This window comes from Hyalella azteca, unplaced genomic scaffold (assembly GCF_000764305.2).
Source record: "Hyalella azteca isolate HAZT.00-mixed unplaced genomic scaffold, Hazt_2.0.2 contig17993, whole genome shotgun sequence".
In the NCBI taxonomy this organism is placed as follows: domain Eukaryota; kingdom Metazoa; phylum Arthropoda; class Malacostraca; order Amphipoda; family Hyalellidae; genus Hyalella; species Hyalella azteca.
The window spans coordinates 124,097-148,455 of NW_025947752.1; the positions used below are offsets into that span (position 1 = coordinate 124,097).

The 24,359-nt window shown below is 39.0% G+C and overlaps 2 protein-coding genes across 2 annotated transcripts in view; one reads left to right on the plus strand and one right to left on the minus strand.

The window, feature by feature from the left end:
• Window positions 1–7,234, plus strand: part of LOC108672001 — a 41,601-nt gene extending 34,367 nt beyond the window's left edge. Inside the window, exon 8 of the mRNA XM_047885478.1 lies at window positions 7,107–7,234. Within this exon, the coding sequence (XP_047741434.1) occupies window positions 7,107–7,234 (128 nt within the window). The remainder of the gene's footprint in view (window positions 1–7,106) is intronic.
• A 4,944-nt stretch (window positions 7,235–12,178) lies between these two features.
• On the minus strand, window positions 12,179–17,071 carry LOC108672003. The gene is made up of 6 exons (XM_018159615.2): window positions 16,947–17,071; window positions 16,281–16,424; window positions 15,977–16,015; window positions 14,804–14,884; window positions 13,111–13,143; window positions 12,179–12,878 (listed from the first exon to the last, which is right to left on the minus strand). The coding sequence occupies exons 1-6, from the start codon at window positions 16,998–17,000 to the stop codon at window positions 12,474–12,476; spliced, it is 756 nt and encodes a 251-aa protein (XP_018015104.1). The 5' UTR covers window positions 17,001–17,071; the 3' UTR covers window positions 12,179–12,473.
• Window positions 17,072–24,359: the final 7,288 nt, after the last annotated feature.

Consider the following 24,359-nt stretch of genomic DNA (forward strand, 5'->3'; position numbering starts at 1 on the left):
GGACCAACAACTTCTTGTTAGTCTTACGCTTGACGCACTCGGCGGGATCACATGACGACTCGGGCGGGGGTAAACAAGGACGAGCGAGAGTGAATGCACTGTCAAAGCTGCCATCTCACACGTGCCTCGTGTAAACAAAGTTGTCGTAAACGAATTCTGACCATCATTGTGAGCAAGTCCCGATGAATTCTGACCATCATTGGTAACAAGTCCCAGGAAATTCCGACCATCGTTGTGAACAATTTCCTATGAATTCTGACCATCATTGTTAGCAAGTCCCAATGAATTATGACAATCATTGTAAACAAATCCCAATGAATTCTGGCCATCATTGTGAGCAAGTCCCAATGAATTCTGGCCATCATTGTGAGCAAGTCCCAATGAATTCTGGCCAGCATTGTGAGCAAGTCCAAATGAATTCTGACCATCATTGTTAGCAAGTCCCAATGAATTCTGACCATCACTTTGGACAAGTCCCAATGCATCCATTACAAACGCTGGTTCCGTGTCTCGTCTTAGTGAACTCTTACTGCCGCAACTTATTAAGTTATTGTGAGGGATCGCAGAATAAAATGCGTGTTGAACTGGCCTCTGATTTAACTCTCATCGGTTAGAAGGGCTCTCTTTTATGCTAAACTGTTGACTTTTCAGCCCAAAAGTTAATCCTGAAACTATGTTACCTCGAAACAAGTACAGTTTTTAGCTGATTCATTTCGGATATTTTTATTATTGAAGTATGGGCATTTTGTTTAATCAGTTCCTACTTGCTGGCCTTGAGTAGGTTCAATTTTTTATGTCAGGGCTGCATTGTTATTTCCCTGATCTCTTATATTGCTCTTGTGGTTGTGGAGTTCTATTACCAATTTATTATTTTTCTATTTTCACGAAGCTCACATTTTGGTACGGTCGTTCCATCCTTATTGTAAATTACAAAGAAATCTAACTGTGGAATGAGGCGTTTGTTTATTAATTACGCAAATTTGTTTTTTTTAATTAACGCACTAAATTTTTATTACTCAAATTTGATTTTTTTGTTATAAGCTTAATAGTAATGCAGATGGTTCATTTTTTACATGATGCTGTAAAGAAGCAGGTTTTCTACCGTCTAATTCTAAGCAATTTTCGAATATCAATGGTAATCAACTTGCAGATCGGGTATATCAAAGCAAAATGCTAGGAACAATGATATGAATTTCGCAGCTGTTGCAATTTATGCAGCTGCGAGGCGTAATTTAGTTCGAAACTATTCAATTCAATTCATTTTTAAGTAGGTATATTTTTTATGGGCACTTCTTCAGTGTAGAGCTCCTGCACGCCACTAATAATCGGTGATGTACTGTACTAAAAGCATAGATACTTTTAAGCCCCTACTACTGGAATCGCTAAGAATTCAAACATTCAACAAAGAGCGCGTGAATGCATGCATGCTACCGCTTACTTTGATATCGAAGCATTGTAGAGAAAGAAAAACAATGCATGTGCATGCCTGCGGATAATCTGAGGATGCATTGAGACACGTAATGACGGGTTGGTGCTGCGACTTATCATTAGAGTGCCATCTTGACTACCATCTTGACTGCCAGGCACTTCAAACTTATGAGGTTTTGGCCAAATTTTCTCTATAATGAGAACAGTAAATTATTATTCGCCTGAAAATCAATTTACATAAACACTACGTCGATGTACGTTGGCAGAAAATACCACAGAAGGAGTTTCGTGGATTAGAGCGGCCGGTTGCGAGGCAACAGTGTCTTGCAACAAGGTCGTCGCTAGTGGCAAGATTTTGGTTCTTACGCCTGCTTATTTCTCAAAGAAAATGAGTTCGGTTCAGGCTATAATGGTGACACATTAGAACACTTCACGACCTGGGTCACAGTGAATCAACATCGCTCCACTACGTTTTTTATTATACAGATGAAGGACGTATCAATTTTACATTAACTGTAATCACTGGTGCTAATGAATATTTTCACTAGTCGATCTTACAATAAAAAAATTGAAATAACGCAAAAGATAATGTCGAATTATGATAACAAACAAAAGAAGATTGTAAATTTTCAGTCGTAAAAATAGAAAAAAAAACTTCCATGACTGTTTGGAAGTAGACCAATGCACATCTTCAAGTCCAAGTACGGAAAGCAAAGGAAAAACACCAAATTAGTGCTAATCTTGGATATTTCTGTTTTAACCTAATTTTTTGATTAGAAATTACACAATGTGAATAGAAGTAGACAGATCTTGCCAGATATTTTCATTTGTTATCTTTAAAAAAATCCGTTGTATTTTTTGGTTGCTGTTCTTTTGAATGTTTCGTGTTTATTCTTTCAGCCACCAAACATCCTTCGTGCCAATTTTTGGAAGGGTCGCATTCAATGCCGCATCAAGAGTTTTTTTTAGAGACGGGAATGCTAATTACATCAATAAAAATATTTAAGTCGACGGATACTTGCAGCCATGTTAGAACAACACAATTGGGTAGCCCGTGAACAGAGAAACTGAGATCAACCTTCAACGTAATTTCACGTACAGTCACTTTTATCGTCAAATCACAGATGAAATCTAAAGACATGCTCCTGAATTTAGTGCTTATAAAGTTTACAGGAATATCGTAAACAAAGCGTTAGGTCTTTCATCATTTATGAGTGTTAAACTAGTGAGCTTATCTCACTGCTGTCCTTTTATTGCAATAAACGGTGTTGTCGAAGTTAAAGTTTTCATTCAGCACTTGGCTCCCAGAATGCCCCGAATTTGAATAAGTATAAATGAATTGCAGATTCTTAAACATTTTTTCGTATTGCGTGGCTATTTAAATTTTTATTCAAATTATTACATATCCATTTCAGTGATACGATTGATTTTAAAAAATTTTTGCTATACGACGTTATTTGGTCCGCAAGCGGCCAGCCAACTGATTCACTACTGCCCATGCAGTGCAGAGCGCTTTTTAGCGCATTTTCTCATTTATAGAAAAAATGCACTGTTGTGCTCACCTTATCCGTCCATCCGTCCGTCTGTCCATCCGTTTGTCCGTCCGTCCGTCCGTCTGTCCGTCCGTGACTTCACGTTTTCGTCGACGAGAAAATGCGCTCTCTGTCACTCACTGCAGTGAGTACTGAGTTATATTTTTCTTGCAGGTAAACCATACACATTATATTTTCATCGCAATGCGCTCGGCCTCAAACTAAACAACTAAATAGTTTCTAAAATTGTGGACAAGTGCAAAAATTAAATGTCTCCATCTTAACAATGGTAAACATGTTGAAATTCTAAGATTTATCAGAATAAGAGTCAAAGAGTCTTCGTGTGTATGAGAAGATTTTGATAGCAGGAAGACGAGGAGTGGAAATAAACGTCTATTGATATGTGAAAGGATCTCGATAGTTGTATAACAGACGTAAAGTAGTATGTCGTGTCAGGAATTTCGGGATTTTCCTCAATTGGCTTTGCTGTAAAAGCTGATGAAACCCAAAGAAAAAGCACTGTTATTTCTTATGTTGCCTTAGGTGAGAAAAAAATTCATTCCCAACGCTGACCTAAAAGTGAGAATATCAATAGAGATTCATAATTGAGCTTAGTGCACTAATTTATTATTATTTGGATATAATAAATTGAAATTCTTCAGCTTTGAACTCAAGGTACAAATCTCACGTAACCAAAACCGCAAATCGATTCAGAGCGAATGTATTAAAATGAATGTAGTTATTAAAGCGGCGGAGGAAGTATACTCGTTCACATGTTTTGACCTCATCTACAGCCATATCCAATTACGGAGCTTCCTGTTCACTGTTGACTTTTCAAAGAAGACTGCAGCGTCATGTTCCGTCCTGCCGCTGCTGCTGTAACCTCTACTTAATTACATAGGCTTTTATATCATCAACGTATAAGCCGCTGCTGCATATGCATGCATGTAACCTCACTAACCGGTGGTGCCGCGTCGTTCGTACTTAACATCGGCTTTTATATGTCATCAACGTATAATTTTTTTATGCATGGCGTTAGGTGCAATGACGAATACTTCTTGAATTAAATGAAATAGCGACTCTTTAATTTGCCGAGTAAATTATATTTCATATGAGTTCAATTTATGTAATGATATTTTTTTCATTTTTGCCATAACCTACCATTCACTTCAAATGTAAATTGATCATTTTTTAATGGAAGATTTGAAAATTGACCAAGGTATATAATATATTTCATCTACGGAGTTTACGTTACGCGTAGATATGTTGATACATGAGCACCCATTAATTTAAAATCATATTCGTTTACTTTCGATAAAAAGTAATCCTAAACCTATACTCGATAGACATTAACCGGAAACCTTCATGCTCATCCATCACATTCTGCAGAGCGCGTTAACAACAAACATCTGTCCGGAATTGATTCAAACTTTTACTTTCCACTACGTCTGGTGGCCACTGACGGCTTTATTTATATATCATTTATTTATCGAATGGGCCCCGACAATATAATAATGTGCCTCTAGTATTTGCGTTTAATGTGAAAGTGAAACCGCACTTCTGCATTGTGATGGCAATTCCTCAGCCTCGTTCATACTGTATGTTTAGCAACGGAGCTCATCTCTAAAACATTCCCGTCACTACAGTATAAGTTAAACGTAAGTTTGAAGCTCTTGTGTGCCTTATGTATGAACATATAAAAAGTTATTTCGACGTCATTGCAACACCCCTGATATAGATAATCTCAAGCGTTTCTACAGTTTTGGTGTGCTTCATGTATCAACTTAAAGAAGTATTCTGATTCCGACGTTATTGCAATACACCTGATATGGATATTCTATAACATAATTAAGTTGCCGTGTGCCGGCAGGTTTGGTGTGCCTCAAGTCCGAACATAAACTAATGTTCTCATTCAGACGGCACTGTATCACGCAGGATGTAGATATTCTACAGCATAATTAAGTTTCCACCTGCCAGCAGTGCTGGTGTGCCTCGAATGTACGGACATTTATAAGGAAGTGTTCTGATTTCTACGTTGTCGCAATACGTACGATGAAGATATTCTACAGCGCAAGTTGCTGCATGTTTGCAGATCTGGTGTATCTTCAGTACGGACAAAAATAAGTGATCTGATTCAGCCGGCACTTCTATATCAGATATAATATGATATGGATGTTCTTGAGCATAATTCAGTTGCCGTGTCCGGCAGGTTTTCTGTGCCTAATGTACGAACATAAACAAATGTTCTGATTCAGCCGGCATTGCTGCACATGATATAGATATTCTAAAGCATAATTCAGTTGCCATGTCCGGCAGGTTTGGTGCGCCTTATAGTTAGTTAGTTAGTTTAGTGGCCAAATGTTTACTAGCGCTTCAGCTATTTAGCTATCTCGCACCGAAAGTCAAGATGAACATCACCATAGAGATGGAAGGTCTCAATTATTCATCACCCACAAGAGGCGGAAGGTCTCAATTGTCCAGCCCGCTGAAGCTGGCTCGAAAGAAGCAGCGTTAGCATCTCAAAGAGACGANTGACATAGTGTTGCCATGTGCAGGCAACTTGTTGACATATTGTTGCCATGTGCAGGCAACTTGTTGACATATGTTGCCATGTGCAGGCAACTTGCTGACATAATGTTGCCATGTGCAGGCAACTTGTTGACATAGTGTTGCCATGTGCAGGCAACTTGTTGACATATTGTTGCCATGTGCAGGCAACTTGTTGACATAGTGTTGCCATGTGCAGGCAACGTGTTGACATATTGTTGCCATGTGCAGGCAACTTGTTGACATAGTGTTGCCATGTGCAGGCAACGTGTTGACATAATGTTGCCATGTGCAGGCAACTTGTTGACATAGTGTTGCCATGTGCAGGCAACGTGTTGACATAATGTTGCCATGTGCAGGCAACTTCTTGACATAGTGTTGCCATGTGCAGGCAAATTGTTGACATATTTACCGCCCTGTTCAGGCAAATTGTTGACATAGTGTTGCCCTGTGCAGGCAACTTGTTGACATAAGGTTCCTGTGCAGGCAAATTGTTGACATAATGTTGCCATGTGCAGGCAACTTGTTGACATAGTGTTGCCATGTGCAGGCAACTTGTTGACATAATTACCGCCATGTGCAGGCAAATTGTTGACATAATTACCGCCATGTGCAGGCAACTTGTTGACATATTTACCGCCATGTGTAGGCAACTTGTTGACACAGTGTTGCCATGTGCAGGCAACTTGCTGACATAATGTTGCCATGCGCAGGCAACTTGTTGACATAGTGTTGCCATGTGCAGGCAACTTGTTGACATAGTGTTGCCCTGTACAGGCAACGTGTTGACATATGTTGCCATGTGCAGGCAACGTGTTGACACAGTGTTGCCATGTGCAGGCAACATGTTGACAATGTATTCTTTGTATACTTTGAGCTTTTCTTTTCCGAGTGAACTTATGGTAAACTGGACTTAGTTTATTTGTAAATACATTGGATGTTTATAGATTCTTATTATAAGGTAAAGTACTCCTATTGGCAGGGTACTGGATTTGTCATTAATACAGAAAGTCGATTTCATACAACAACTGTTACTTATACTTAACACAGATGGAATTTTTTAATGGCTGGTGATCATGTTTAATCACTTGATACGTGCTTTAAAATGATTATATTTTTGTCACCCGTGTCCATTGCACCAAAACGTAAGATTGATAGTCTTGCTCGTGAACTGGTAGAATTTACGAGGCGAATAGAACTTCAGAAGTCACCACAGTGTAATCCAAGTAATTAAAATTTGTTATATTCATGTTGAAAGACAAAGTCTGAATTTCCTCGTACTGCTCGTTGTGTAGGACATTCCTCGAGGTCTGGTGAACTGATTTGGCATTCAAGTTTGAACATCATATTGGCCGCAACACTTCATTGCGAACAAGAAATTATTCTTTTGGGTCTGAGGGATATCTTTGAAGTTTATAACCAATATATGGCCTTAACTAATAGAGAGATGTTCTTAAAACCTCATATAGAGTCCGAATTCCCGTTGAATTCGTGGGAATTTCATCATTTCCAGTAATGAGCAATGTTTAATTATTTCTTAAAGTTGCTGTGTTCTTCTTTATTTGACTGAACAGTTTGTAAGCGTAAATAATTTGGCAGGAAATGAACACATTCACCAGCTGACGTCTTCAGGCGACTACGTCCTCCGCATCGAGCTGGAGGACTGGGCCGAGGAGCGACGCTGGGCGACCTACGAACATTTCTACCTCACCGGCGAGACTACNTAACAGGAGTCACGGCGTGCCATGAGGTAACGGGAGTCACGGCGTGCCATGAGGTAACAGGAGTCACGGCGTGCCATGAGGTAACAGGAGTCACGACGTGCCATGAGGTAACAGGCGTCACGGCGTGCCATGAGGTAACGGGAGTCACGGCGTGCCATAAGGTAACGGGAGTCACGACGTGCCATGAGATAACAGAAGTCACGGTGTCTGATTGATTTCAAATTATTTTTTGACCCGAACCTGAACAGGAATGGGCCACAGGCATAACTAACAGAGCCAACATTACAGTACTATATCAAAGCCGTTTCCCAGCAACTAATTCTATACCGTAATTTTACGGTTTTTAGAGTATCTACGGTAGTTAGAGGTGTCAGTAGGGTATTTACAGTATTTAGAGATAGTATTTAGAGGATCTGTAATTCTGAATTCAACATATACGGATCAGAAGGCATGGATCAGTAGGCATGGATTAGTATTCAGTATTAACGGATCAATATTCAGTATCAATGAATCAGTATTCAGTACGGTATCAATGAATCAGTATTCAGTATCAATGAATCAGTATTCAGTACGGTATCAATGAATCAGTATTCAGTATCAATGAATCAGTATTCAGTATCTATGGATCATTATTCATTAACTCCTGTTTAATATCGCCCCAATACCCGCCAGTCGCACCTGAACGGCCGCTACCACCGGTCCCCTCACCGCACCTACGGCGACGGCATCAACTGGATGACGTTCAAGGGACTCAATTACTCACACAAGTCCTCCCTCATGATGGTCAGGCCTGCTGCATATTCCGTGGGGCGCGGCGCTCCTGACGGTAGAGTTGCCGGCGACGCGAGGTCCACACTTAACGCTCCCCCGACCACATAACGCGCGCGTTATCTCCCAATAAAAGCTGGTAGAGTTTTAAGTGGCGTTGTAATTGCAGATAAGCACTAGTGTTATTCCTGTCTGAACTACTTAGTGGTTAATGAGCCGAAAATCTCGTTTTGGTTTCATCGCCTCGCCGAGTGGCCCAGTGGTTACAGTTCAGAGTACCGAAACTCGAGCAGTGAGTTGTGGGTTTGAACCCAGCTACCTACTGGGGTAGAAGGGATAGAGGTGTCCGGGCGTTTAAGCACTGCACAATTGTAACAGTGAATTGCTCTTTCGAAACCCGCAACATGCTGTGAATATTCTGCGATGTTAAGAATTGGTGTCAGGTACATAGTACACGCTGTACTATACAACTATGACCAAGTTAAGTGATTACAATTTCTTATTGTCTTAGCGCTCTGTGACACAAGGAATTTCTATTCGAGGTCATGATTGACAGACGTTCTTTTTTCCCGACAAATTCCGCGAATAATTTTTTTCAACTGGGTTGGCCGGATAAAATTTATGATAGGGGTACTTACTATTTAAATTTTAAAAACTGCGAAATAAAAATTGAATTTTTACACCGGAACCTACAAATATAATATTTTTGGCCTTTTCGTTCGAGGACTTGACCGTTTTTTCGCCCCTCTGGCAACCCTGTTCGAGATAATTGTCAAAACTATGTTTGTTAGCTTCGCTGACTCCTGGAAGCCAAGAAATTCATATACATAGTAATTCTGTGTTTAAACTGATCTTTTATAACTGTTCAAATATTAATTATACTGTTAAATAATGTACGAGTATTATAACTATGAACATAAAATATGTTATGCGACGGTGACATTATGTCTTTGCCTATATTTTAAATTTCTTGTAAACAAGCAAATTTAAAGAGTGTTTGAATTGATGAATCTTACAGGTATGATCCTTCAGAAACAGGAAGTTCGTTGTCTAACAGAAGTTACTTAATATATAGTCGAGTCATTGAGCTGCCAAATTTTGGGAAAGGCTTTGGTATTTCCTACATGAAATTCCATACCCTGACGAATTTAAGTAAAGATATTGAATTATTATTTTTTTAACAGCGACTAATTATACAATACGTGCTAACCTGGACACTGAAGTGGTCAAATGCTCTGATATTATTGCACTCATTGTTTCATTGCATTGACATTTATATAATGAAATATGTATAAACCGTCCGTTGAAAATTAATTGAAACTATTCTATTTAGACATACTTAAATTATAAATACTTATAGAGAGCGTGGAATGAGGCGGTTTTGTTCATGTTGAGACGGAGAATGATCGAGGGCTGTCGTAAGCATCAACCGAAGTATCAAGTGTTTCTGAAAATAAGTTTCATTAATAATTTATCCGTAACATTGCAACGCCGTTGATTCGGTAAGAAAGTTGCCCGAGAAGTTCTCGAGTAGTTTGGTTAGTGCTGGGAGGAAGAGACGTTTCGCTCCCGCGGCTCTTTGTTTGAGAAAAATTGTAAGTTATTGAAGAAGGAAAATCTTCTCGTTTACCATCTACCCGTTGAAAAAACAGCACGAATATATTAATATTGATAATTATTATATTTGAAGAGCATGTCTCTCTTGAATATCAAGAGGGAAGAGTTCATCTTTGTTGTGGACTTGTTTGTAAATTTATTTCGTTACAAACGATTGTGTTCAGTAAAAATATTGTATGATTATAAATGTCAAAAGATAAAAATAATATTAAATTGGCTGGGCGAATTGAGTTACTTTTGAGAAATGACTCGGGTTAGGAAGTAACTTCTTAATATCTTTAAATTTTACATCAGTTCTCTTATTGTTTATCTTTGATTTCATTTATTGATATCGTCTTTCATATTCGAGCGCCGGCATGTTGAGGCATGCTCGTGAATCTTGTTCTAAGTGGCGGTGCTTAGAACTTGTGAATACAAAAAGCTGCTCTTCTATATTTCCAATAACAGCTAAACATTAATGAGGCATCAAATGCAGATGCCTGAATAACCTGTAAATACTTGACGTGTTTCGTAGCGTGATGTACATGTACGGTAGAGCGCGCGATCATATATGTACATACGTTATATCAGTGACATATTGTAACCATGACAATGTTTATCGACTCTTATACTTAGTGTGTGAATGATGGTGAGTGATGTAATCATCAATTTTTCTATTGGTATCACAAGTAGTTTGGAGCTTTAGTACCTTAAAACTGAATGGCCCGACTCCTACACATCGCTATTTCTGACCTTTGGGAAAGCGTTTCGGATGGAGGAAATCTGAAATTGTATCGTTTTGGGCCACTTGTCGTATGAATGTTAGAATGTTGAAGATTATCTTTCAATAATTTTTAATTTGTACTCCAAGTTCCTACGTCAATTATCCGGAAAAATTTAAACATTTTGTTAATTGTTAAAAATTATTGATGTTATTTTATGAAATATATCTCTTGTTGACTGAACAAATTCTCGAAAACAATAAATCTATAAATAAATAAATCTAAGTCTCGATTCGAATATGTAAATAGACGAGGTAATCCAGTTAGCAATTTCTCCTAAACCCAGTATATTTCATGTGAACTGTTTGTTGTTCGTTGAAAGTCACGCTTATATGTTATAATAAACTAAACATATAAAATGTATCTAAAACATCTTTCCATTCCTGCTCAGTAAACATGATATCACGACCAGTGAAAATATGTCACAAATAATTTATTCAGAGCATTCCTGGAAACAAAAGGGACTCATTACGTACTGTGAAAAATATTGTCTTGTCGAAAGATTTGTATTGTTTTCATTGTACCATCGTTCATACAACCTGATTTATTGGAGGCGAGAAAATGAGATGTTATTCCCTTAAACTATATCAGGTGTTGCCATATATACCTGATATGATATCATATGATAGAGAATATGATAGAGAATATAAGACAAATATAACACATTTCCAAAGTTTATTCGATGCCTAAAACATTCGTGGCTTTTAACCCCTACATTGCCTATGAAGCCTTATATGTTCTGCTTCACGAACATCAAGTCTATGGTGATGTTGACTCAAAATATAAGAAAAGTATCTATACGCTTTTCCATCTATACTCACATTTTGCGAAATAACTAGGGGTGAAGAAGTAACTTCTTTTTATTACGTTAAAATTTTACATCAGTTTACTTCTTGTTTTTCTTTGATGAACTTCTTGTTTCTTTTCTTTGCAAATAATATTTTGCAGACTTGAAGGAAGGAGCCTGTGCTCTCCTCGCCGAATTTGTGCAGGATTTGAACTTGTTACTCTACACGAAGGATTCTCGTCCAGAGATCAGGGTAAAGGAAGCAAGGACTTTTAGTAAGTTTCGAGTGAAATGTATTTACCATCGAGCTACATTATTATTTCAATAAGATCAGCAACTAAAAGATTCAACAACTAATGGCACGACATTTAGAAAGGATAGTATTATAGAAATGTTGAATCACGCGTTTTCTAACATTTATAATTTTCTGGACATTTGAAAAAAATTCATTCAAGTCTTATCAGTCCGAAGTGCCAGAGAGTAAGCATAGAACAGAATAGAAGTGTCGGCACTTCAAAAAATAAAATACATAACATAAAATATTACCACCCCAAGGTCGAAGTTATAAAAAGTAAAAATTAGGAGTATTTTTTTGATCGTTAGTATGTCGCCATTTGTAATTAAGCCTTGAACTCGAAGCTTCTAGGCAGATTTTTTGAGAACTTGCATGGATGCGTAGGGCGGTATTCATTTGTCATCCAACAATCCGCCTATGGAAGGAGTAGCAGCTCGTAGCATATCTCGATCTTTAGTTTTGGACATCGTATATATAATTATATACGATGAATTAGTCCATATATGAAAATTATAATTATAATTATAATTTTCATGTTGTATCCTATTTACTTGTATCATGTACTTATCTCTCTTATAAAATTTCTGTATTCAATGCTTCCTGTAACTTGAAAATGAATGTTGTTACATTCGAAACGTCGTTAATAAAGTGATATTACTCCCTTGAACCTGCATTTTGATCAACTAATGTCATCTGAAGAATATTTTTCGACCCTGAAAAATTAAATTGACGAATTCTCTGGCCATTAACCACCCGTGTTGAAACAAGCTTGTTCTGCCTTCTGATCCTAACATATAATTATATATATATGAATATTGCAAACGAATATTATTTTAAGTAAATTGGGTGCCATCGATTGCTGTCTTTAACAATACGAGGTTGTTAAATCAAATCATGTTCATTTCGTTGCCATGTGATCATAAGAAAAAAATATAGTTTTATCCACCAGCAATATAATGCTCATGCAAAATCAGAAGCAACATTAACATGTCAAACTCTTAAGAGTATTCATGATCAAGCGCCGTTTGTACAACAAATCGGAACCATGCAGCCGTCTCGGCGAACTTCAGTATAACAATTAGACGGACAGACTGGACGAGCGTGTACCATACATTTTCTGTTACTGGCTCCGTGATGATGTGAACTGTGTCCCGAGCTCTCCATTTGATGCCGAGGTTCCACTTGGCCGTCATCTCCTACATCGTCGAAGTCATCAATGAAGACATCATCGGACCCTGAGCCCTCAACCGCTGTCGACTGCTGCTGTGTCAGGCTTCCGTCTTTCAATAAACGGGTTGGAGTGACAGCGGTTCTTGCAGAGCTTGGTGGTTGTTCCGCGACTCGGAGCGGAATTTGAATCGGGATTTTAGACTTCAAATGATCATCGTCCAGAAAATTTAACTCGGCAAGTTTTTGTTCCTGCGAAGAGAAAAATTTCTTTAGTTTTTACCATTGTATATAGGCGGAGAAGCTCGAAAAAAAGTTTGCAATAACATTGACTGATCGATAACTAGGTATCAATATTGCAGAGCTCAAGATAATTTATAACCATGAAAATTTTTTTGACCAAACCTTTCTCAATGAATTACGTATTACGTATAAATAGTTAAGGATTTGTAGTTATTTTATCAGGCTGCTCGAAATCACTCACCACAGCTTTTTTGAATTCCAGCAGTTGTGCCAGCTGAAAGAACAAAACGATGTAAATCAGGATATTATGCGATAAAAATAATCTCAATTAGTTAGTTGAAGTCTATTTTTTTAATAAAATTTCTTTCTGCACTATAAAGAACTTTCGCAGGATAAACTTTCATATCTGTTCATCTATAAAGATTGTATTGACAGGCGTACAAGTCAAAGTAAAAATTTGACTACTAATACACTTGGGGAAATTTTATTTTATTATAACTAAAAATGGCCATTGAGGACGTTTACCTCCAAAAGTTAAGCTTTGTCTCAGTGTTTCGATGCAATAGCTGTGGATTGGTTTATTTTAAAGGTTGGCGTTCTTATTTTTGCGAAAAATACAAGATTATGCACCACGATGTTCGAAAAATTATGAAGCAAACAATGTATGTGGCCGAGTCAGTAATTGGACCAAATAACCTTTCACCAAATCCAAGATGAAAAATTTAGCAAAGACTTTAATGTGGCCTGGTGACGCAAGCGACAGTTCATTGTGCCATCTTTGAGATCCGAAAATAACGAAAAGCTCGTAAATAGAGAAAATTCTGCCACATTCTCTCCGCTCTCACGTCATGTAGGCTGTTAAATGACGAATCCATGTAATTTCTGCCAGTACACGACGGTCTTCCACGACATAGACACCTGGGTGCTCCCAAATACATCATGACTTTACTTCAAGCATACCACGGGCATTATCAAGCATCACTATGTCTCTTGAAGCAAATTATAAGATTTTCTTAGATCACACCATGAAGTTTTTTCATGCATAGCACGGATTTTCGTCACTCCACCATTGGATTTATGCGACACTCCTCGCCAGATTTCGTTCAGCCGCGCTCGCGACGAATTTGGACATAGATGAAAGACAGCCTCCAGCACGAGCGTTTACGCTGCTGCATCATTGTATTTGTATCTGTATTTGTATCACTTTGGACTCAACAGAAAACAAAAAAAAATTCATGTATCAATATATGTGGCAAAGGTGAGTTGAGTGAAATGAATGAAATGCGGCTACGAGCAACATACAGCGTATGTTGTTCAGAAAATGAAGAATCGTTTCCAGCGAACAGGCTGACTGCTACAATTCAAACATCGATTTTTATGTAGGATGCCCTAACTTTTTGTTACCCTTGAATCTCTAGGTTGTCAATATTATTTCATTGATAAACATTCAAATGGGCGTGCAATAAAAACAAAACCCCGGAACGCAAGTTGTTTGTGATGTCATTTCGCACCTCCAGCGAGAAGCAACGCTGGAAAGACGCGATGGAGTTAGCCAGGGCTCAAATTTAGAAAATTAAGTAAAACAATTTTCTATGTAAACTTCGATCTTGTTTGCCTGCTATACTTCCATGCATTGTTAACTTTCAACTGTTTAGGAAATTTCATTATGTGTTTGCCAAGTTGCTCTCCGCTCATTTCAATTTTCTCACAATTACTAAATTAAAATATTAAATAAAATAATCATTGTAACAACGCCATGCACCACCATGTTGCCGCACCAGAGTTAATTATTCAGAAAGAATAAATCGACGCAATCGTAAGTTTTAGCGGGAGTGTTAGGATTAACAAAACTCTGGTTTTCACTATGTTGTTTCTTTCTTCGCATAAATATACTGTGATCTTATAAACATGAGCCACATTACATTTATCCTTACCGTTGCAGTGGTGTTTGAGTTAGCTGCCAGCAAGGCCGCCATGTCCGCGCAACAGTCTCCAGATTTTACCTCTTGAGTTATCTGTAGAATGAGAAACTCAGTTTGAAATTAATGATCAGTTAATAATTGAGTCAATTGAAAAGATCAGTTGAAATTAATTCTTATAGGACAACCAAACCAATTGAAAATGCTGAGGGGCAGGAAAGAGCAGGAATGTATGTGTTGGAAAATTCCGAATCGATAAAATATGATGACATTCATGAAAAAAATTATATCAGTACTCACTGCAGTGAGTGACAGAGAGCGCATTTTCTCAGTCACGGACGGACGGATATGACGAGAACAATAGCGCCTTTTTTATAAATGAAAAATATGCACAAAAAATATTTTGAATTCTGTGAAAATTAACGAATAACCCATTTTCCGTGAATATGAGCTCTGGTATCTAGTAAAGGATGAAATAATTATAAAATTAGGAATGTACAGTTCCACATTGAATTTGCCATTATTTTTCCACATTGAATATGCAGTTAATTCTAAAAACATTGTGATTTTTAATACTGTCCTCGGCAGCACACAAAATCCCGGAACTAAGTGCGTTCACAAGCATAACACAAAGAAAGTGCGTTGGGACGCAAACTTATGAGGGGATCAAAAAAATCCTTATCTTTTCCGTTGCCTGATGGAATGTGTGATAAGCCACTTGAGATCGTTCATAGGATGTTAACAGCCGGGTACAACGTCAACCTTTTGTACCTAGCAAGTCATCACATTGGACAGCTTGATTTCTCTAATAAATGGACCACCAAATGAAAAACGGATGTTGGAGACAGGAAATATGAATTGGGGCGGTGTCTTTATCACCGATATAGCGCTAAGGGGATTGGCATTCAACATTATGATAAAAAAGATAGGCGGGATTCACAGCATTGAATACAGTCACACAAATAAAAAATTCTTGCTGGTGTCGGCTTTACATTATGTCAAATATAGTATGAAAAGAATAAAAAATCTACAACATCTTTCCAAAATCAAGGAATAAGTTGATAAGTGGCTTGTCGTGATTCAAATCTGCTAATTAGCGATTCCTCAATGAAAATGATTTAAATTGAAACTTCTTGTCGAAATTTAAGATCATAAGCTGATTAATCATAACTGCAAACAAATACTCACGTTTTCACCGCCTGCTTCGACTGGATTCTTCTGCATCTTCTGCAAATGATAGTAATCAATCAAAATAACGAGTAAAATTGAGAGCCAAATTTTATCTACGTCATTTCTTAAAATGATCCAAATTATTGTTCGATAGGAATTTATGGGCAAGTTTTCACACATTATAAAATGTCGTTTTATATTTTTTGTAAAGCAAGCGTTGTTTGTGTAACGACCAGAAATCTTTTTACCAAAAAATTTTTACCAATTTTTCAACATGAGCGGCAGGGAAATATTTCTCGATTGGGGTAAAAGAAGTACTAACATAATCGAGGTAGAATAACACTAAACAGGCAACCAGGCTGACGATGCAGACTATTTCCAATAAATGCAGAAAGATGAAGCATTTTGAAGCCTTGCGCGCTGCGTTCTTTTCCATTCTTGGCGGCTCAGAGTCGGTGAAATTCCTCTGTAAATGGGTAAACAACAATTAATTGCTAAGCAGGTAGAGGAGAAGCTATTTAAAATGGTAGAAGCTGTGTACTAAACCAATCGCAGCGAAAAAATACGAGAAATTCGAATAGAAGCTATTTGAAATGGTAGAAGCTATGTGCTAAAAAATCGCAGCGAAAAATTTCGAGAAATTCAAATATTTTTGACATAAAAATTTTGGAAACTGCACATGTCATGTAAAGTTTCAGTCGGTGTGATACTATTCCTGACACACGAAATGAAGAGGCATACTTTCCACACGGGCAACATGACTCAGTTCTATAAGGCAAAAAAAAAATTATTAGAAATTTCATTAGGTTTTTGAGCATACGAAGCTTCTTCGGTATGTTGGAAAATTTAAAATATTCATAAGCGCAGGATAATTTAGGAGCGTTTGATAACATATCTGTGTTAAGCGCGCTAAATGATAACTTCGGTAATAGAATTTCAAATATTTATAAGATGAGTTTGCGTTCAAGTTCAGTGTTACTTTGTTTACCTGTTGGATAAGAGCCTTCTGCTGACATTTATCGTTTTCAGTTGGCAAACTCATAGGGTGTGTCGATGGAACAGAACAAGGAGGAACGCGAGGGTTACACAGACCGATCGTTACTAATGCGATGAGCTCTTCAGAACGCTAGCTTGCTTATCTCTGGAGAGATAAGAGCCACGACTATTGCAATCTATACAAGGGAGATCAAATAAATGGAAATATAGGCTTTGAGTCTAGACTTTAGTAGCAATAAGAACTGCCCACGGGACTATCGAGTTGAGAAACCACTTCATATGCTGCTTTATTGAGTATTTTATTGCTGACTCTTGCTGGATATCGGTATCGACTTCATTTAATGAAGCTTGAATGTTGCAATCTTTTTATAATACTGATGCCATAGCAAATGGTGAAGAGCTGCTGTGGAATAGCTTTAGCAACAGAAAACTGTTGGCTAAATCTGAACCAATTTAGATTGACGGATTCTTAATACTCAAATACATTTCTTATAGAATATGTTTGCATGTGGCATGCGTGTCACGCACATTGTATGACTTGTATCTATATATGCATCTCTTTTATAAGGCTAAACCCTTTCGTGCGAAGGAACGGGCATCAACGCATGTACGAAATTTTGAGTCCGAACTCTATAAAATCGGGAAACATTGTGCTTGTGTGTCTGTTCAGACAGTGAATAATGCAGATATTCCTGCCTCTGTTGTGATGCTGTGAGCTCTGGAAGACGACTTTCACGCCGAGAACGCTCCCTCGAGCCTACAGGTTTGATCAAAACAAAATGGCATTTCCCCACAACATGCATGGTGATTAAACAACAGGGAACGCAGCCTTACACCACCAATTTTGTGCACCAATAAGCCCTGAATCGAACGCCTTGGATCTCTCCGGACATCCACCAATCAGCCGTGAACCACTCGGCTTTGTCTTCCTACGGTCTCGCATAGAACCTACCCTGCACGGAAGCGCAGCAGTGCACCACCAATTTTGTGCACTAATAAGCGCTGAATCGAACGCCTTGGATCTCTCCGGACATCCACCAATCAGCCGTGAACCACTCGGCTTTGTCTTCCTCCGATCTCGCATAGAACCTGCCGTGCACCACCAGGCCGCGGATCGAATCTGACTTCCGGGCAGTGGTGGGCACAGTTCCGCTAATCCGCTAACCGCTAATTAGCGAAGCTAACTTTTTCCTTATCGGATTAGATGTTCAGCTAACTTTGAAAATCTTTAGCGGACCAATTAGCTTCCGCTAAATTTAGTTCCGCTAACTGGCAGTCCGCTAAAAATGTTTAAAAATCTCTGATTTAATGCTAAGCATCGTAAGCCGTGTGCCACGCCCACACTGACGGCTGACTACGTCATCAAATGTTCGTCAGCCAATCACGTCTTGTGTTACTGGCAGTAACACAAGACGTCCTGTACTGCAGTCCTCTGGTGGACGCAATGCTGGCAGGCATCACGAAAAGGTTTGGGTCCTTCCTAGAAAATAAGGAGTGCCAGCTGGCAGATGCCTTCCACCCTAAGTTTCGCCTGTTCTGGCTAGAACATAATCATAGCCATCTCAGCAGGGTACAGAAGGCCATGGAGACCGCCGTGGAGACAGCCCTGAGGGAGACCGTTGAGGAGGGCAGCACTTCGGCAGGCAACCCAAACAACAGCCGTTTCTGCGGGAATGGAATTTGCAGACATTCGATAGCTCCGACGTGACGGAATATAAAATTTTATTACTGATATTCGAGAAGATGATAGGAACCAGATGTTTAGATCATTCCTACAGGCTATCGTACCTCGTACAGTAAACATCGGGTAAAGCTCAGAAGCCGATCAAAAGCTTCGTCAACGATCATGCAGATATTTCTTTCGGTTAGGCTCGAGCCCAACTCGGCGAGGAATTCGGGAGTGAATTTAAGGCCACTGGTCACCATCCCTGGAGAGTTACGAATGTTATGAATCACCAACTGATGATGTGTATGAAGGAAGTTGCCAGGGAAGCAATTTGGAGGACCAAAAAAAAAATGGAGGCATAAGTCGAAGAAAAATTAGGAAATTCGGACGAATGTGAAGAGGTGGCATGAGGTGTAAAAAAATCAATGGCATGGAGACAATGCATGCATGCGGACCAACAGAGGAGAAGAAAATTCATCACACGAAACTCTGTTGTGGATTAGGAGCGAAGCAGATGAAATTAATTAACAGTGAATGGACTATAACGTGCACGTGAATGGATTGTATTCCTCAGGGTAAAGACAGGATAAGGGGCAGAAAAAGACTGCTTGGGGCTGTGAAGAAATTGATGCGATGAATGATTTATTTACGCAAGTCAAAAATTTTTTCTTCAGAACGCAAAGGTTTGAATGGTATAGACGAAGAAATTACAGAAGAGAGAGTGAAATAAGGGGTAAAAAGACTGAAGAATTATAAGGCAGCTGGAAGGCTTAGATACCGCACGAGATGTACTAGTATGGAGGTGGGAGTGCATTCAGCCGACTGACTGAACCACATTGTGTGGACAAATGAGTGTGTCCCTGATACGTGGAATGAAAGCTGGGTAATATTACTTCACAATGGAGGCCACAAGAGCAAGAAAGAACTCAAGAATTACAGACCGATTGCTCCTGCTAACGCTGGGGGTGAGATTTTCTGCGCGGTTATGAATGAGCGGATGCAACGATGCATGAGAGATGAAAGAGTGCATCGCGAAGAGCAGAATTGTTTTAGGTGTGGCAGGAGAGCAGAAGATAGTATATTTTATGTGAATGAACTGATCGGGAGAACGAAATGAGATGTAAAGCAAGTGTATTAGGCGTTTCTAGATGTAGATAGAGCACATGATCGGGTTGACAGAGAACTGCTATGTCAGAGGCTTGCAACAATTGGATTGAGTAAAAAAATATCTGAGGATCGTGAAAAGTATTTAGGTAAATTCTAAAGCAAAATTTAGACTGGGGTATGTTGAGACGGACTGGGTGAGGAGCAGGAGGGGCGTACGACAAGTATACACCCTGTCTCCGCTTGTCTTTAATCTTTACACAGAAAAGATAGTTGCGAAGGTGAGGAGAATGGATGCTGGTATGCGTGTGGGCGGCGAGAGGTTAGAAATGCTGTGATTACGAGTGAAAATAGTAAATAAGTAAAATAACACGAGTAAGCTGGACTGAGTAACTAATATGGTATACTTTAAAGTGCTGCACAAGTGCAAGCAAATCAGTAATGAAGTACTAAGGGAAGTGTATAAGGGTGTGGCAGTTCACAGTTTGATGTATGGATTGTATGTATTAACATATAGTGATGGTAAGCTAGATAAACTGGAAGTGATGAAGAATATAATGGTGAGATTGGCACTAGGAGCCCTCAGGTGGACGGCGGTTGAGGCCCTGATAGGTGACTGGGGTGGGGATAATCTTTAAGGAAAAAAATAATAGAATAGAAGTGTCGGCATTGAAGAAATTGGCCCATGGCCTGCTGCTGATTCATGTAATTTTCGTGACTGGATTCACAAGGAATCCGGCCTTTGGAACCTGATCTTTTCATAACTGACGATTGAAATAATGAACTGATGGTGAACGTTGGGAACGAAAGGTATACTCGTACACGTGGAACATAAGGGCGTGCAAATGGGCACGTATATTTCGTGCATTGGTGCGCGTTTGGTCTGCATGAGGCGTTGGTAAGCCAGGGGACCGTTGGGCCAACAGACAAACAGGAGGGCTTATACAGCGCACAGCTGAAATAGAATGGGATGAAATGGATAAAAAACGGCATAAATAAGAGAGTTTACGCATATGGGTTGAAGCTGTGGAAGCATTTATTGGGAAGAAATGAATCTCTCAAACTATATTAAATGAAAGGCTTGAAAGCAGTGCCAAAGTATAAATAAATGAATTATAGAAGTAGAGGTAGGGACCTACTGTTTTGTGTGAAGGAAGGGGCGCTGGGTGCGAATAGAAGAAAGGTACAAGTGGAATGAGAGGATGGAGGACCAATATTTACAGGATGAGAAGGAACTGCGGGGCACTTAGTGGTGGTATGTGAGGCGTAAGCGAGAAAACGACATTCTATGATGACCTCCTGGACAAAGCAGATCAACGCGTTTCCAATTCCAATCTGTTCGGTGATACCTAGGAGAGTTACATTATAAATACGAGCAGAGAGTTGCGTATTCAAGACAGCAACAACCAACAAGTTGTGAATATTTTACTACGTTTAGAACGGCACATATCTCATCATATCATGTTGATTGATTCCAAACTTGATGGACTCAGGAGTTCTATATTATTTATTTGAATCATATATAATAAATAAGCTAAACATAATTTCAATCCTGTTGTAAAATTTGCAAGAAATCTGAGTCGATAATTTAGTTTAAATAGTTCGAACACATCTACTTCCAATGAAAAAAAATCAAATTGAAGATAGATAATCAAGCATTATAGTGGAAAAATTCGTATGATTACTGCAAAAAATCGTAATAAAATTGTATCAGGTTTCAGCATTTTTACTCCTCGATTTTCTAATCTGTTTCTGCGGAAGTGAAGGCTGCTCATTTGTTTTTAGACGAAAAACGGAAACAATACCCAAGGTTCAGTTTCGACAGTTCTTCACTCGCGTCAAGAAATTTACTTAGTGATAAGTGGAAGTCTCGAATGGACTGTTGGACACTGGACAGTGATAGTCAGTGGCCAATCATAAACCTATCTCCTGCATTGAAACCGGTGATTCCAAGTTGTCTTTCAAATCAGAGTGTGCAATTCAGGCAATAGACTCACTTGAAAAACTGTTAACTGGGTTTATGTTTATCTAACGCCAACGGGTTCTAAGCTTCTAACCTTGTAGAAAAGTGAATACCTAACATGAAAAAGGCACGGCGGTCTTGCTGGGACTTGACTAATCCCGGAGCTGACTCAACAATAGAAATCTCAAATTCAGGGTGGAATATGGGAGGGGTATTTCATAAATGTGTGCTGCTGTGCATTTATCATTGGGCCTGGCCTGGCCAGGAGTCCAGGACGGTAGGACCCAGGGGCCAGGGCCTGCCGGGGCAGCCGGGCCAGGGTGCAAAGGTAAGGGTGCAAGCCCAAGCAGCATTGCCAACATGCCAAGATATGGTTTTTCAGCCACAAGCGTCACCGGCCATTTTCAAGATCTGTTGCGGGCGTTGCCAGGTAATTTTTAATAAGAAAGTGCTGCAAGCAACATTAATATTATATCCTTTACTAACCACGCATTGAAACACTTACAAAGTTTTACACAACGTAACTGATTTCCGGACAAGTTTCACTGCATCCCTTGGTCAGGAAGATGTGCCAGGTGTGCGGGAATTTATTTTGTCATTTTAACGACCTGCGCAGTGCGCCGTACTATGCTGGTAAAAAAATGTGCCATCATGCCGCCATGCGCCGTACTTTAGAAAGCGAAAATAGTTTAAATATGGACGTGCGCCACACTCAGGAAGATGTATATAAACGGGGAAATTTATCACGTAAATCAATCTAATTATATTTTTTATTGGAAACCATTATTGCTCAAATGAAGCAAAAATAAACGACAGACCATTGACTTATCTTGCAAATATATATATTCATATTATGTATCACATAGCGTAATTACGCTCTGTAATTATGCCATATTGACCTAATTTGTATAGTCCATTTACGCGCATTGTTATTAGGTATTGATCGTGTCGATTTTGCCGGCCGGGAGGATCATACTGTTGACATAGGTACAGGTTCATACCCTACTGCCGCAAGTGCAACCAGTCCAGTCATTCATTAGAAGGCACCGATGGCACATCTATAAAGCCATGTTGCCTTCTTTAGTTCTGTAATTCATGTCCGATTGAATTGTGATCTATGAATGAATATTCATTACTGTGCTGACTCTTAGAACCTGAGTCCTGAGTTGACGCGTTAGCAATCTAGTTAACTCGTATCCAACCACAACACAGTGCGGATTCACGTTTGTGTGTACGGTCAGTGTGATTACGTAATTTGCATTGCCGCGCGTCCATATTTAAACTATTTTAGCTTTCTAAAAGTACGGCGCTGTTGGCGCACGGCGCATTTTTTTACCGGCATAGTACGGCGCACCGCGCAGGTCGTTAAAATGGCAATATAAATTCCCGCGCACCTGGCACATCTTCCTGACCATGGGACGTGCGGCAACACAAATTACGCAATCTCACTGACCGTACACAAAAGTGTGTAGGTATCCGCATTGTGTTGTGGTTGGATATGAGTTAACTAGATTGCTAATGCATCAACTCAGGTTCTAAGAGTCAGCACAGTTATGAATATTCATTCATAGATCACAATTCAATCGGACACAAATTACAAAACTAAAGAAGGCAACATGGCTCTAGATGTGCCATCGGTGCCTTCTAATGAATGACTGGAGTCTGGACTGGTTGCGGCAAGTAGGGTATGAGTCAACAGTACGAACCTGCATGCCAATGTTGGGACTACATTCCCGACATCCTCCCGGCCGGCAAAATTGACACGATCAATACCTAATAACAATGCGCATAAATGGACTATACAAATTAGGTCAATATGGCATAATTTCAAAGCGTTATTAAACTATGCGATACAAAATATGACTACAGAACTATGCAATATTGAATGGCATTATTCATGCAAATCTGTATCTATTAGACTTTTACATTTTAAGATCTGATCATTCTGATGGAAGCAGCGAGCGTCCCTAGCAATACAAGGATGTATATAAAAACATTGATGATCTAGAAGCGGGCTTCGAAAAAAAAAAACATTTCAACGTGGTTCTAATTAAATAAAGATCATTAGGTACTTTTAGTATAATAAACATGAAGTCTCCCTATTAAAAAGTTATATTTCATTGGTCATCAAAGATCACAGTTTATATTAACTACGTGAGTCAAACTGACAATAATAAAATGATGTAAGACATGTCCGGGTTACTTCTGACTCTTCCGCTTGTCGGATACGGAACATACGGTAATCGTAAACTGCGGCTATTATACATACGAAATGTAAACAGACGGTGTTCAGTGTTGCCATATGACTTTGGAGAAAATTTATCGGAATTTTCCGGAAACCTTACTGTGTGCGCTTGCAGTTCTTCAGATTTCCAGTAATTTTGAAGTTATTTCTCATATGCAATAATTTCAATCCATATGTGTCGGCAAGATCTTCAGAACCAGGGTGCAGAACGTGGAAGCAGCGTTGCCAATATATGGGTTTTTAAGCCCAAAGCGCCGCCAACCATTTTCAAGATTTGTCGCCAGCCTGCCAGGTAATTTTTGATGAAAAGTCATTTATGCTGAGTAATGAAAAACTATTTACAAACCACGAACTTATTTACAAGGTTAGATGCACGTGTTACCCTAAATAACTGATTTTACCCTAAAATCTGTCCAATTGTACAATT